This window comes from Eurosta solidaginis, chromosome 2, assembly GCF_040869045.1.
Source record: "Eurosta solidaginis isolate ZX-2024a chromosome 2, ASM4086904v1, whole genome shotgun sequence".
Lineage (NCBI taxonomy): Eukaryota > Metazoa > Arthropoda > Insecta > Diptera > Tephritidae > Eurosta > Eurosta solidaginis.
The window spans coordinates 238,118,205-238,130,350 of record NC_090320.1 but is presented as its reverse complement, the minus strand read 5'-3'; the positions used below and the strand labels follow the sequence as shown (position 1 = coordinate 238,130,350).

The following is a 12,146-nucleotide window of genomic DNA, read 5'->3' as shown; positions in this document are numbered from 1 at the left end:
CAGGGGTGACCCTAAAATTTGTTTGTACAATATGGGTGTCAAAAGAAAGGTGTTAATGAGTTTTTTAAAAGGGAGTAATCCTTAGTTCCATAGGTGGACGCCGTTTCGAGATATCGCCATAAAGGTGGGCCAGGGGTGACTCTAGAATTCGTTTGTGCAATATGGGTATCAAACGAAAGGAGATAATGAGTATTTTAAAAGGGAGTGGGCCTTAGGTCTATAGGTGGACGCCTTTTCGAGGTATCGCAATAAAGGTGGACCAGGGGTGACTCTAGACTTTGTTTGTACGATATGGGTATCAAATGAAAGGGTTAATGAGTATTTTTAAAAGGGAGTGGGCCTTCGTTCTATAGGTGTTCGCCTTTTCGAGATATCGCCATAAAGGTGGACCAGGGGTGACTTTAGAATATGTTTGTAAGATATGGGTATCAATTGAAAGGTGTTAATGAGTATTTTAAAAGGGCGTGGGGCTTAGTTCTATAGGTGGACGCCATTTCGAGATATCGCCATAAAGGTGGACCAAGGGTGACTGTAGAATGAGTTTGTACGATATGGGCATCAAATTAAAGGTATTAATGAGAGTTTTAAAAGGGAGTGGTGGTAGTTGTATATGTTAAAGCGTTTTCCAGATATCGACCGAAATGTGGACCAGGGTGACCCAGAACATCATCTGTTGGATACCGCTAATTTATTTATATATGTAGTACCTGCCAAGATTTTAAGGGTTTTTTATTTCGCCCTGCAGAACTTTTTCATTTTCTTCTACTTAATATGGTAGGTGTCACAACCATTTTATAAAGTTTTTTTTAAAGTTATATTTCGCGTCAATAAAACAATCCACGTACCTTACCATGTTTCATCCCTTTTTTCGTATTTGGTATAGAATTATGACATTTTTTTCATTTTTCGTAATTTTCGATATCGAAAAAGAGGTCGTGGTCATAGTCGGATTCCGTTCAATTTTCATACCAAGATAAAGTGAGTTCAAGTAAGTACGTGAACTAAGTTCATTAAAGATATGTCGATTTTTGCTCAAGTTATCGTGTTAACGGCCATGCGGAAGGACAGACGGTGGACTGTGTATAAAAACTGGGCGTGGCATCAACAGATTTCGCCCATTTTCACAGAAAACAGTTAACGTCATAAAATCTATGCCACTACCAAATATCAAAAGGATTGGTTAATTTTTGTTCGACTTATGGCGCTAAAAGTATCCTAGACAAATTAAATGAAAAAGGGCGGAGCCACGCCCATTTTGGAATTTTCTTTTATTTTTGTATTTTGTTGCATCATATCGTTACTGGAGTTGAATGTTGACATAATTTACTTATATACTGTAAAGATATAAAATTTTTTGTTATAATTTTACTTTTAAAAAAATTTTTTTTTAAAAGTGGGCGTGGTCCTTCTCCGATTTGGCTAATTTTTATTAAGCGTACATATAGTAATAGGAGTAACGTTTCTGCCAAATTTCATCATGATATCTTCAACGACTGCCAAATTACAGCTTGCAAAACTTTTAAATTACCTTATTTTAAAAGTGGGCGGTGCCACGCCCATTGTCCAAAGTTTTTCTAATTTTCTATTCTGCGTCATAAGCTCAACTCATCTACCAAGTTTCGTTGCTTTATCTGTCTTTTGTAATGTATTATCGCATTTTTCGGTTTTTCGAAATTTTCGATATCGAAAAAGTGGACGTGGTTATTGTCCGATATCGTTCATTTTAAATAGCGATCTGAGATGAGTACTCAGGAACCTACATACCAAATTCCATCAAGATACCTCAAAATTTACTCAAGTTATCGTGTTAACGGACGGACGGACGGACGGACATGGCTCAATCAAATTTTTTTTCGATCCTGATTATTTTGATATATGGAAGTCTATATTTATCTCGATTCCTTTATATATGTACAACCAACCGTTATCCAATCAAACTTAATATACTCTGTGAGCTCTGCTCAACTGAGTATAAAAACATAGCGACCGCAACAAAAAATTTCTATTCCAAATATAAATACCAACAACACAAAATATGACCAACAAATAGCTTCAAAAACAGCAACAACAATAAATCCGTGACAGACGACACCGATGCTCATATTGAATTTAGAGTAGGAAGAATTTAGAGGAGGAAAGCGTGTCGGAAATGCCGAATGCATTTGACTGACGGTGGTGTAGTGAAGCCTTGTGACATGTGGTCATATGCCATACAAAGAATGCAGCAAAGTTGAAAAGTCATTGAGTCTTTTTAGGGGTACAGTTAAAGAATGTATTTCGAAAATTGTTTACATATTTTTGGGAAGCTAGCGCCAGTCAATGAATTAAATTTAAAAAAGGATTTCCGAAGTTTATAGAAATGTATTAGCAGATCTGCAGGATCAACTTTGTTTGACAACTCTTCAAATTTAAGAGCAACGCGTCAAACTTACAGCGTACACAGACGACGTTGCATCATAATGACAAATCACTGCTCCAGGCATCTGACGTTGCGGAGATGACAGATCTGGTATTATCAACTAGGACATATAGATCCTAAATAAGACAGGGTCTACGCTAGCACGAGCCGCCCGCCATGGTATGGTGGTAGAGTTCTCCGCCTACCACACCGAAGATCCTGGGTTCACGACCTGGGCAAAGCATCATCAAAATTTAAGAAACAAGATTTTTTCAATTAGAAGAAAGTTTTTCTAGGCGGGGTCGCCCCTGGCAGTGATTTGCAAACACTCCGAGTGTATTTCTGCCATGAAAAGCTCCTCAGTGAAAACTAATCTGCCTTGAAGATGCTGTTCGGAGTAGAGATATACGCCGCCGCTGATTTTCGTCGTTTTTCGCACCTCGCCGACGAACGTAAAAAATATCGGCGCGACGTTTGGTGCGTTACTATATTTTCTACTCTTTTAAGACTTTAGTTAATTTCAAAAATTGGTCCCATATGGCCGAAAGCGGTATCAACGGATGCGCATCAGTGCCAGTTAACCCTTTCGCTATATAGTATCCATATGGATACATTCAACTTTGTGGGGCGCTGACAGTCTCCACCCCAAAAAAGTAACTTAGTTTTCAACTGTTTATTATATTTTAAGGTTTACAGAAACACTTACAATAAAAACATTTAAGGTTTACTTTTGACTGATAATAATATAGCGTTTTAAAAAAGGTCATCTCTTTTTTTTTTGTTTTTTTGGAGTAAAATGGGGTTTGTTATATACAAATTACATATAAATGTGAGCATATATCTGGTTCTGAACGCACCAAGTATGTAGAAAATCGGTCAATTCAACATATTGCATAAGTATTTTTAAAATTTATTATCTGCAAAAGCATCGCCGATTTTTTAAACAAGCCTTGTATCCATATGGATACAAAAGCAAGTTTTGGTTGTAAACGGTGTACACACAAGGCAAACAAAATCATTTGCGTTTGATGCTGCTATCGAACAGTCGTTTGTTTTTAGCTCTACTGACAGTAAAATAATTAAAAAAAAAATGTCTAGAAGATTAAAAGATCAAGAAATTGAAAAACTTTTAACAACTTTTGTCGACTCTGATATTTCTGATTTAGATTATGAATCGGACGAAGATAACCTGGCTAACAACTTATTAGATGCCCTTGACAACAATGAAACCTTTTTATTAGAAGAGCTTTCCTAAGAAGGGCCGTATGAGATAAATATACAGGATATAGGTGTTGCTAATGACGAGGGTTCTGGGGAAATTGATATACTAGCGAGCCATTCAGTTGATGGGACAGTTCAAAGGAGGGATGTTTTCCAAACTCCACAGGTGCCATTGAAAAAGGCCGACCAATTTCGTTGGAAAAAAGGGTCTTGGACCACTCCAGAGGCTACTTTTATTGAATCTTGCTCAAAGAAACCTATTAAATTACACATAGAGTATTTTTTGGAGTATTTCACAGGAGAATTTCTTCAGGAACTGGTATCTTCAACAAACCAGACGCCAACAATTAAAAATGGGAAATCTTTAAATTTGACTACTCAAGAACTTTTAAAATTTCTATCTCTGGAAATAATGATTGGTACAATCGGTTATCCGCGTTTGGAAATGTACTGGACAATGGGTACCGTAATACCATTATTCCCCGAAAGTATGTCGAGACAAAGATTCCATTCTTTGCGAAATGGGTTAAAGTTTACAACTAGTTCACCACATAGCGATAAACTGCATCTTATTCGTAAACTTATAAATATGTTTATACAAAAAACCTACACTCTTCGAAAAGACGAAAACCTTTGTGTGGATGAGATGATGGTTCCATTTAAAGGAAGGACTCTTTGAGGCAAAATATGCCAAAGAAACCCATCAAATGGGGAATGAAACTGTTTTGCCTATGTAGCTCAAAAGGCATACTATATAATTTTGAGATATACCAAGGAAAAGGCACAATATTAACTGAATCAAAGTTTGGGTTTTGCTCTGATATTGTCATTCACCTTTCAAAAACTATTCCAGAAGAAAAAAATCATAAAATGTACTTCGATAACTATTTTTCGACTTTAAATTTAATATTATATTTACGCCAAAAATGCATTTGGGCTACTGGCACTATCAGAGGAAATAGATTTGGCAAACTTGATTTAAAAAATGAAAAGCAGTTGCAAAAAGAAGGCCGTGGAAGTTTTGACCATCGTATAAAGAGAGCAGATAACATTTTTCTTCTCAGATGGCATGATGGAGGAATTGTGCAGCTTGTGTCATCAATCCACGGTCATGAGCCCCTAAATGCAGTATCCCGGTATTCTGCTGAAAAAAAGTTAAACAGTCAAATAACACAACCAAACATTGTAGCAGAGTACAATAAGAATATGGGAGGGGTAGATAAATTGGATTTCCTGCTCTCCTTGTACAGAATTTCCATAAGATCTAAAAAGTGGACTCTGAAGATATTTGACCACTTTGTAGATTTGGCAGTATGCAATTCGTGGTTAGAGTACAGAATGGATCACGAAACCAATGGGTTCAAACATAAATATATGGACTTACTCAGCTTTCGTAACGATATTGCGAATGGACTTATAGCTAGGTCAAATCAACACGATTGTTCTCGTAAACGGGGGCGCCCAACATTATGTCTAAATGAGGATATCCCTATCAGCCCAACGACCTCCGGGAAAAGACGTAAATCCGCACCATCGACTTCAGTTCGATATGACGGAAACCAACATTGGCCGAAACATTCGAAGGATAAAGGTAGATGCAAAATGGAAGGATGTACGGGACAAACCAGATACAAATGCTCAAAATGCGATGTTTTTTTGTGCATTCCAAATGGATTACGAGATTGTTTCAGGGACTTTCATTATATCTCAAATGCAAATACAATTTAATTTGATAAATTATTTATCTTAGTTCTTTCTTATTTTTATATTGTAAGTATAATTTTTGTCTTTATGTATTTTAATTTATGTATATGAATTTGAAATGTATATTTTTTATATCATATATTTATGTTTATGCCTTGTTTATTGTAAAAGATGAATTTTTATGTATTTTAACACTTGAAACAAATAAAAATTTAATATAAAGCATAGCTCAATTTCAGCATTTTTCTTTACCGTACACAAAATCTGTATCCATATGGATACACTCCAAAAAACACATTTAGCTTTGAAATTTTTTAAAACGGAGTAGAAAATGGTATTCCCGGGGCCAATATGAGTACGAATGGAAAAAATTAGATTTTTTAATCAAACCGTTCAAAAGTTGTAGCGAAAGGTTTAAGAGAATACAATTGCGGAATTTAACACTGTCTAACCGTTCAAAAGTTATTTGAGAAAACAGACGTTTTCAATGCCAGCTTAACACGGATTTTGCATCACCGAATTCACCAAGTTATTAAAACAAAACACTAAAAGAAAAGTTATATAATAAATTTAAATGTTCACTTTGCATCATTTTTTTCAAAACATTAATAAAGAACAATGAATTTAAATAAAATGACCCAAGTCGAACATGTTTACAAATTCAATTGTCCTCAAGTTGTTAAAAAAGCAAGTTACCCGAAAAAGGTGCCAATTTTTTCAAAATTTCTATATCCCGATTGGCTTAGAGAATAAGCGAAATCAGTGGTGCAAAATCCTTTGGTAGGTTCCAGGGTCTTAAATACTCTTTTGAAATGATTCTCAGCTCATACCTAAGTCGAAGGTATATGCACGTATGGGAAGGGTTTGAAAAATCACTTTATTTGTTTAACTATAAATTAGCTTAAATTTGAGTTTTGATTTTCACATTCCATCATTCAACACACAAGTCTCCCGGTTCAGCATTTCCTAAAGTTGGCGGCCCTATCCGCAACTAATCCCTTGGAGTGAATCACAATGGATATAGCATATTAACCGTGTTTAAATATCACCTACACCTAACGGCTCCTGTTGCAAATGTGAATACGTAGGCACATATTTTAACCAGGTTAGACTTTGGCCTTCGCAAGAACACTCGATGTGGTGGAGCAAAATCTTTCTCAAGACAGTCGAACAAATAACCGGGTGTTCTACTACCCTAACGTAGGATATAGTCGAACTAGTCTGAAAACTGAAGGCGGTCATCCATAGTGAGCTCTTAAATCATAAGGTCGGACACGAAGACTATTGAAGTCAATGTTTCGAACACAAACGTCTGCAAATTTTGGTCTACATTTTAAAAAATTTATCCACGGTCCTTGTAAAGTTTAAATTGTGTAGATGCACCAAGTATTATACGATTTTCACCCATGAGTTACGCAATAATATCCAATTAGACTGATTATGATTTCAAGGGAGACATTCCTGGCCGAATAGTTACTCCCTAACGTTCCAAGGTGTTTCTTTGCTGTAGCTCGGCAGCATAGCGCGACAAAAAGTCTTCAGAGCTACACCTAGGGCTTCTAGGAAAGTGACGTCGACGAAAGTATGAGTTCGAAGTCGCAGTCCTATAGCTTCTGTACTGGCATATGGTATAAGGGCCAGCAGGCGTGGTAGCTCTTAGTAACAGCCGAAAAACGTCGTCCTAAATCTCTTCGAAGGTAGGTATATCGCGCTTTGTATATTTTTTACGCTAGCAAGAGCAACACAAAACAAAGTGTCTAAAGATCATTATAGAGAGCAAGTTTTCTTGGAAGGTCCGTGTGGGGGGGAGAGTGAAGAAATTCTCAAACGCACTACATTTTATTAAAGAATACTAAAGTGTAATAAGGATAAGACGAAGTGCTTGGTAAAAAACGTCACCGCTGACACTCGAAGCTGTGTATAACTTCATCTATCGTGGAATTAATGAAAGCAATTTCAGCTTAGAACTCAACCAGAGAAGAACTCTTGCCAACAAGTACTACTTTGGGCTGCGTAGGCAATTCACCACGAACAAAAATCACGCACATCATTCCTGCCTCTGGCTGTGATGTCGACAGCAATAATATACTCCGATATAAAGCGTAATATACTCCGATATAAAGCGTCTCCGAACGGCAGATGAATTTTCACTGAGAAGCTTTTTATGTGAGAAATTCGCGATGAGTGTTTGCCAAACCACTATCGATTTCCTTTTAGACATTGTTTTTCCTAATAAAAAAACCTTGTTTCAAAATATTTTGATGTTTTTCTTGGACCCTGTGGTAGGCGTGCATAGGAAGGGTTACATTAAGAAAATTTTCTGGCGTATGCCGATAGTTTTTAAATTGGAATCGGTTGCTCTACGCGCTACAACGGTTTGCATGCAAAGATTACTTACGAAAACAGGCGTCTCATTTGCAGAGGAGTCTTCATCACTGCACCTGAAATACAAGAAGAAAAAAATGTTAAACCCTTTAAGATATTTATTTTATACAGAAAACACATTTTTTTGTTTTTGCATTATTAACTTTCTGAACAAGACCTTTTGACTTTTGCAGAGTAATCACGTAATGACTTTGGCTGTTATGTATCGGCTGTGGCTACAGAACTATGTAAGAAAGTTTTATTTAGCAGCTTTATGCGCAAATGCGTCGATAGATGCCGCAGCAAAAGTTGAAATGCTTTCTGCTAATAACAGTTTATACAACAAGGAAGCAAGTACACTGACCGTCAAACTGTTATATGAATGGTATGTTAACAGTGCTCACGGTTGCCACTTCAGAGCATTTCGACCAAAAATGATCCCTACCAACCCCATTTGGTCTGCTGGTCGCTTTTTCTGGTCCTTTTTTGGCACGAGTTTTGTACTTTAATTTTTTTTTTTTTTTTTTCAAAAAAGAAATGAAAGAAAAATTCAAAATACTGCTCATAAAATTTGCCACAAATTTATTTTTCAATTCACTTCAATTGAATTCTTACCACGAAAATTGCTCTGTCAATAAAATGTAGCAAACCAATGACATTTCACTTGGGAGATAATTTAGGCGAGGCATTAAAAAGAGAAGTGTTGAATGTTCGGGCAAACACATTGTCATTATTTTTTTTTTTTTTAATTTTGTGATTTTCCGGTCAATTTATTTATAACATTTACTAATGCTTACTTAGGCTCTTTTGACCATTAGCGTTTGGTGCAAATAAAAACAAACTTATTTCACCATTCCAACCCGACGTTTCGCTAGTCTCTCTAGCTTTTTCAAGGGCGATCTGTGTATTTTAATAACAAAAAGCAATACATTAATATAAAAACAGAAAAGGCATAAGTGCGTAACATTTCAATATTAGTAATCACAGTAGTACATACAAACAAATATCACAAAAAAAAAAATTGTTGCCTCTTGTTTTGTGATATTTGTTTGTATGTACTACTGTGATTACTAATATTGAAATGTTACGCACTTATCCCTTTTCTGTTTTTATATTAACGTATTGCTTTTTGTTATTAAAATACACAGATCGCCCTTGAAAAAGCTAGAGAGACTAGCGAAACGTCGGGTTGGAATGGTGAAATAAGTTTGTTTTTATTTGCACCAAACGCTAATGGTCAAAAGAGCCTAAGTACACATTGTCATTAATTTTTAATGAAACAACAGACTTATCAGTGGTTAGATATTTCGATCTGTCATCAAACACTTCGTGATATATTTTTGTGACTAGTTGAGCAAAAAAAATGTATCTCAAATACACATATGTCTCTAAAAATATGACAACGAACTGAAAACTGAGTAAAAGGATTAAACTAATTTGTTCAAAACGAACAGTAATACTTTTCAAATTTTTTACAAAAAAATTCTATGCAAAAATTTTGAAATCGTTACTCTTCGTTTGGAACGGCGATATTCAAGTCTTTCTCATGCTGTTCAAAGCAGTTCAGTGAGTTCAAGGAATTCCAGAACTATTGTGGTGTAAAGCCACTTAAGATACTTGAAAACTTAGGACTTGCGCCAAGAAATATTTTAACTGGAAGTAAGGCAGAAATACTTTTTGAAAGTGATAGCTTTATAAATGTGCAACGAATTGCGATTAAAAAATTTATTTTTATATTCAGCGTTTGAAGCAAATGCAAAACAAATTTTATTTCGGAAGAAGTGTTTTTTGTAAAATTATTTCCGTAGGTGCTTGCAAAACCCCTTAAACTACAATCACAACACTGTTAACTAGTTTCTTTTACCCAACTACATGTAATCCGGTTCAGTTATTACACAGTTAAAACTTTTAAGACGCTTGATTTTTAGTCTGAGTTCAAAACTCACACATACTGAATCTAGGCTATGGTATGAAGTTTAAACTGTTAGGAAAAAAGTAAACATCCTTAAAAATAGCATTAACACAATTGCTTAGTTTCATTCACGATTTACTGATTTTGCCACAACGCAAATTTTTAAACCGTTCCTTACTAAAACCTAACTGCTCTATACATTTTATTTCATTGCAATCAATCAAAACTAGGTTCCCAACGTTTGGTTGGTGAATGACATATGTAGACTTATCCTAGAAATGTGAAAATGTAATAACTAAAGGTACACTTTATTTTTGTTTGTGTTTATCCTAACAGTTTTGGCTTTTATAAAAATACGACACTCTAGTAATTTGCCAAATTGTTTGTATACCAATAAAATAAAATTAAAATTTGGTGCTATTTTTTGAGATGTGGTACTTTTTTCATTGAACTTTGGTACCAAATGAAAACATGATATGGCAACCGTGACAGCGCTTAATTGTATCAGAGTTGAAACGTTGAAGTTCGGAGTATTACTCCGAAAACTTTAAAAGCTTTGCCTCTGTTAAGAATCAAAAATGTTTAAGTTTATTTTTAAATTGGTTATTATTCCTTAATTAAATTGATTTTTAAAGAAACTGACACACACACAACAAAATAGAGTTCTTTTCAATTACTTAGGCTGTTTTTCTCAACCAACATAGAACTAGATTAGTTCAAGGCGCAATGACCTCCGCAGAGGCCGAGCTTCTCTTCCAATAGAGTTAGATTATCATTACAAATTCGGAAAAACGGAAAACTAACCGCCTCATTCTGCGAACGAGACGCTTAATGAACGCTATCTGCGTTGGCGATATCGTTTGCCAATGGTGGTCTGAAGCTTACGGCAATAGTAATTTTTAAGTGGTTCTCTCAGGACCGTTGTTTCAGGACAATTTCACCAAAGTCTCGCCTCTAAAAAAAACGTATGCCCAATAGATCCTACTGGAGCCAATTTTCATAGAAATTAGTTAAGCCGCTCTGGTTTGATTCGGCCACAAAGGCAACATCTGATCTTCTTGAAATCGAAACATCCAGATAGCCACATCCCAACTTTTAAATTTATAAAATACTCTGCCCGTGAAAAAATTTAGTTTCAAGTTCCATCACAAAACACAAAACTTTCAGGAACGCCTAGAATCTTTATACAAAATTTCATGGCATTCCATGTTGTGGTTCAAAAATTATAAGTGCCCAAACAAACAGCTTCAAATTTCAACAAATTTCATCAAATAGTTACGTTTACGTCATATATTGTTAAAATACGTGATTCGTAGTCATAGTTTTTACATGCAGACCACAAAAAACCTGGAACTGTGCATCCTCACACAAAGTACCTACCTATTTTTATACTCAGTTGAGCAGAGCTCACAGAGTATATTAACTTTGATTGCATAACGGTTGGTTGTACAGGTATAAAGGAATCGAGATAGATATAGACTTCCATATATCAAAATCATCAGTATCGAAAAAAAATTCGATTGAGCCATGTCCGACCGTCCGTCCGTCCGTCTGTCCGTTAACACGATAACTTGAGTAAATTTTGAGGTATCTTGATGAAATTTGGTATGTAGGTTCCTGGGAACTCATCTCAGATCGCTATTTAAAATGAACGATATCGGACAATAACCACGCCCACTTTTTCGATATCGAAAATTTCGAAAAATCGAAAAAGTGCGATAATTCATTACCAAATACGCATTAAGCGATGAAACTTGGTGGGTGAGTTGAGCTTATGACGCAGAATAGAAAACTAGTAAAATTTTGAACAATGGGCGTGGCGCCGCCCACTTTTAAATGAAGGTAATTTAGAAGTTTTGCAAGCTGTAATTTGGCAGTCGTTGAAGATATCATGATGAAATTTGGCAGGAACGTTACTTGTATTTCTATATGTCTGCTTAATAAAAATTAGCAAAATCGGAGAACGACGAAGCCCACTTTTTAAAAAAAAATTTTTTTAATTCAAATTTTAAAAGAAAAGTTAATATCTTTACAGCATATAAGTAAATTATGCCAACATTCAACTCCAGTAATGATATGGTGCAACAAAATACAAAAATAAAAGAAAATTTCAAAATGGGCGTGGCTCCGCCCTTTTTCATTTAATTTGTCTAGGATGCTTTTAATGCCATAAGTCGAACAAAAATTAACCAATCCTTGTGAAATTTGGTAGAGGCTTAGCTTCTAGGACGATAACTGTTTTCTGTGAAAAAGGGCGAAATCGGTTGAAGCCACGCCCAGTTTTTATACACAGTCCACCGTCTGTCCTTCCGCTCGGCCGTTAACACGATAACTTGCGCAAAAACGATATATCTTTACTAAACTCAGTTCAGGTACTTATCTGAACTCACTTTGTATTGGTGTAAAAAATGGCCGAAATCCGACTATGACCACGCCCACTTTTTCGATATCGAAAATTACGAAAAATGAAAAAAATGCCGTAATTATATACCAAATACGAAAAAAGGGATGAAACATGGTAATTGTATTGTCTATTGACGCAAAATA

The 12,146-nt window shown here is 35.5% G+C and overlaps 1 protein-coding gene across 3 annotated transcripts in view; it reads right to left on the bottom strand.

The window, feature by feature from the left end:
* The window catches only part of LOC137240717 (kinesin-like protein CG14535), a 575,047-nt gene that overhangs the window by 315,219 nt on the left and 247,682 nt on the right, over positions 1 to 12,146 (bottom strand). For all 3 annotated transcript variants that reach the window (XM_067767333.1, XM_067767334.1, XM_067767335.1), the window contains one exon: positions 7,722 to 7,764. In XM_067767333.1, coding sequence (XP_067623434.1) covers positions 7,722 to 7,764 — 43 coding nt within the window. The remainder of the gene's footprint in view (positions 1 to 7,721; positions 7,765 to 12,146) is intronic.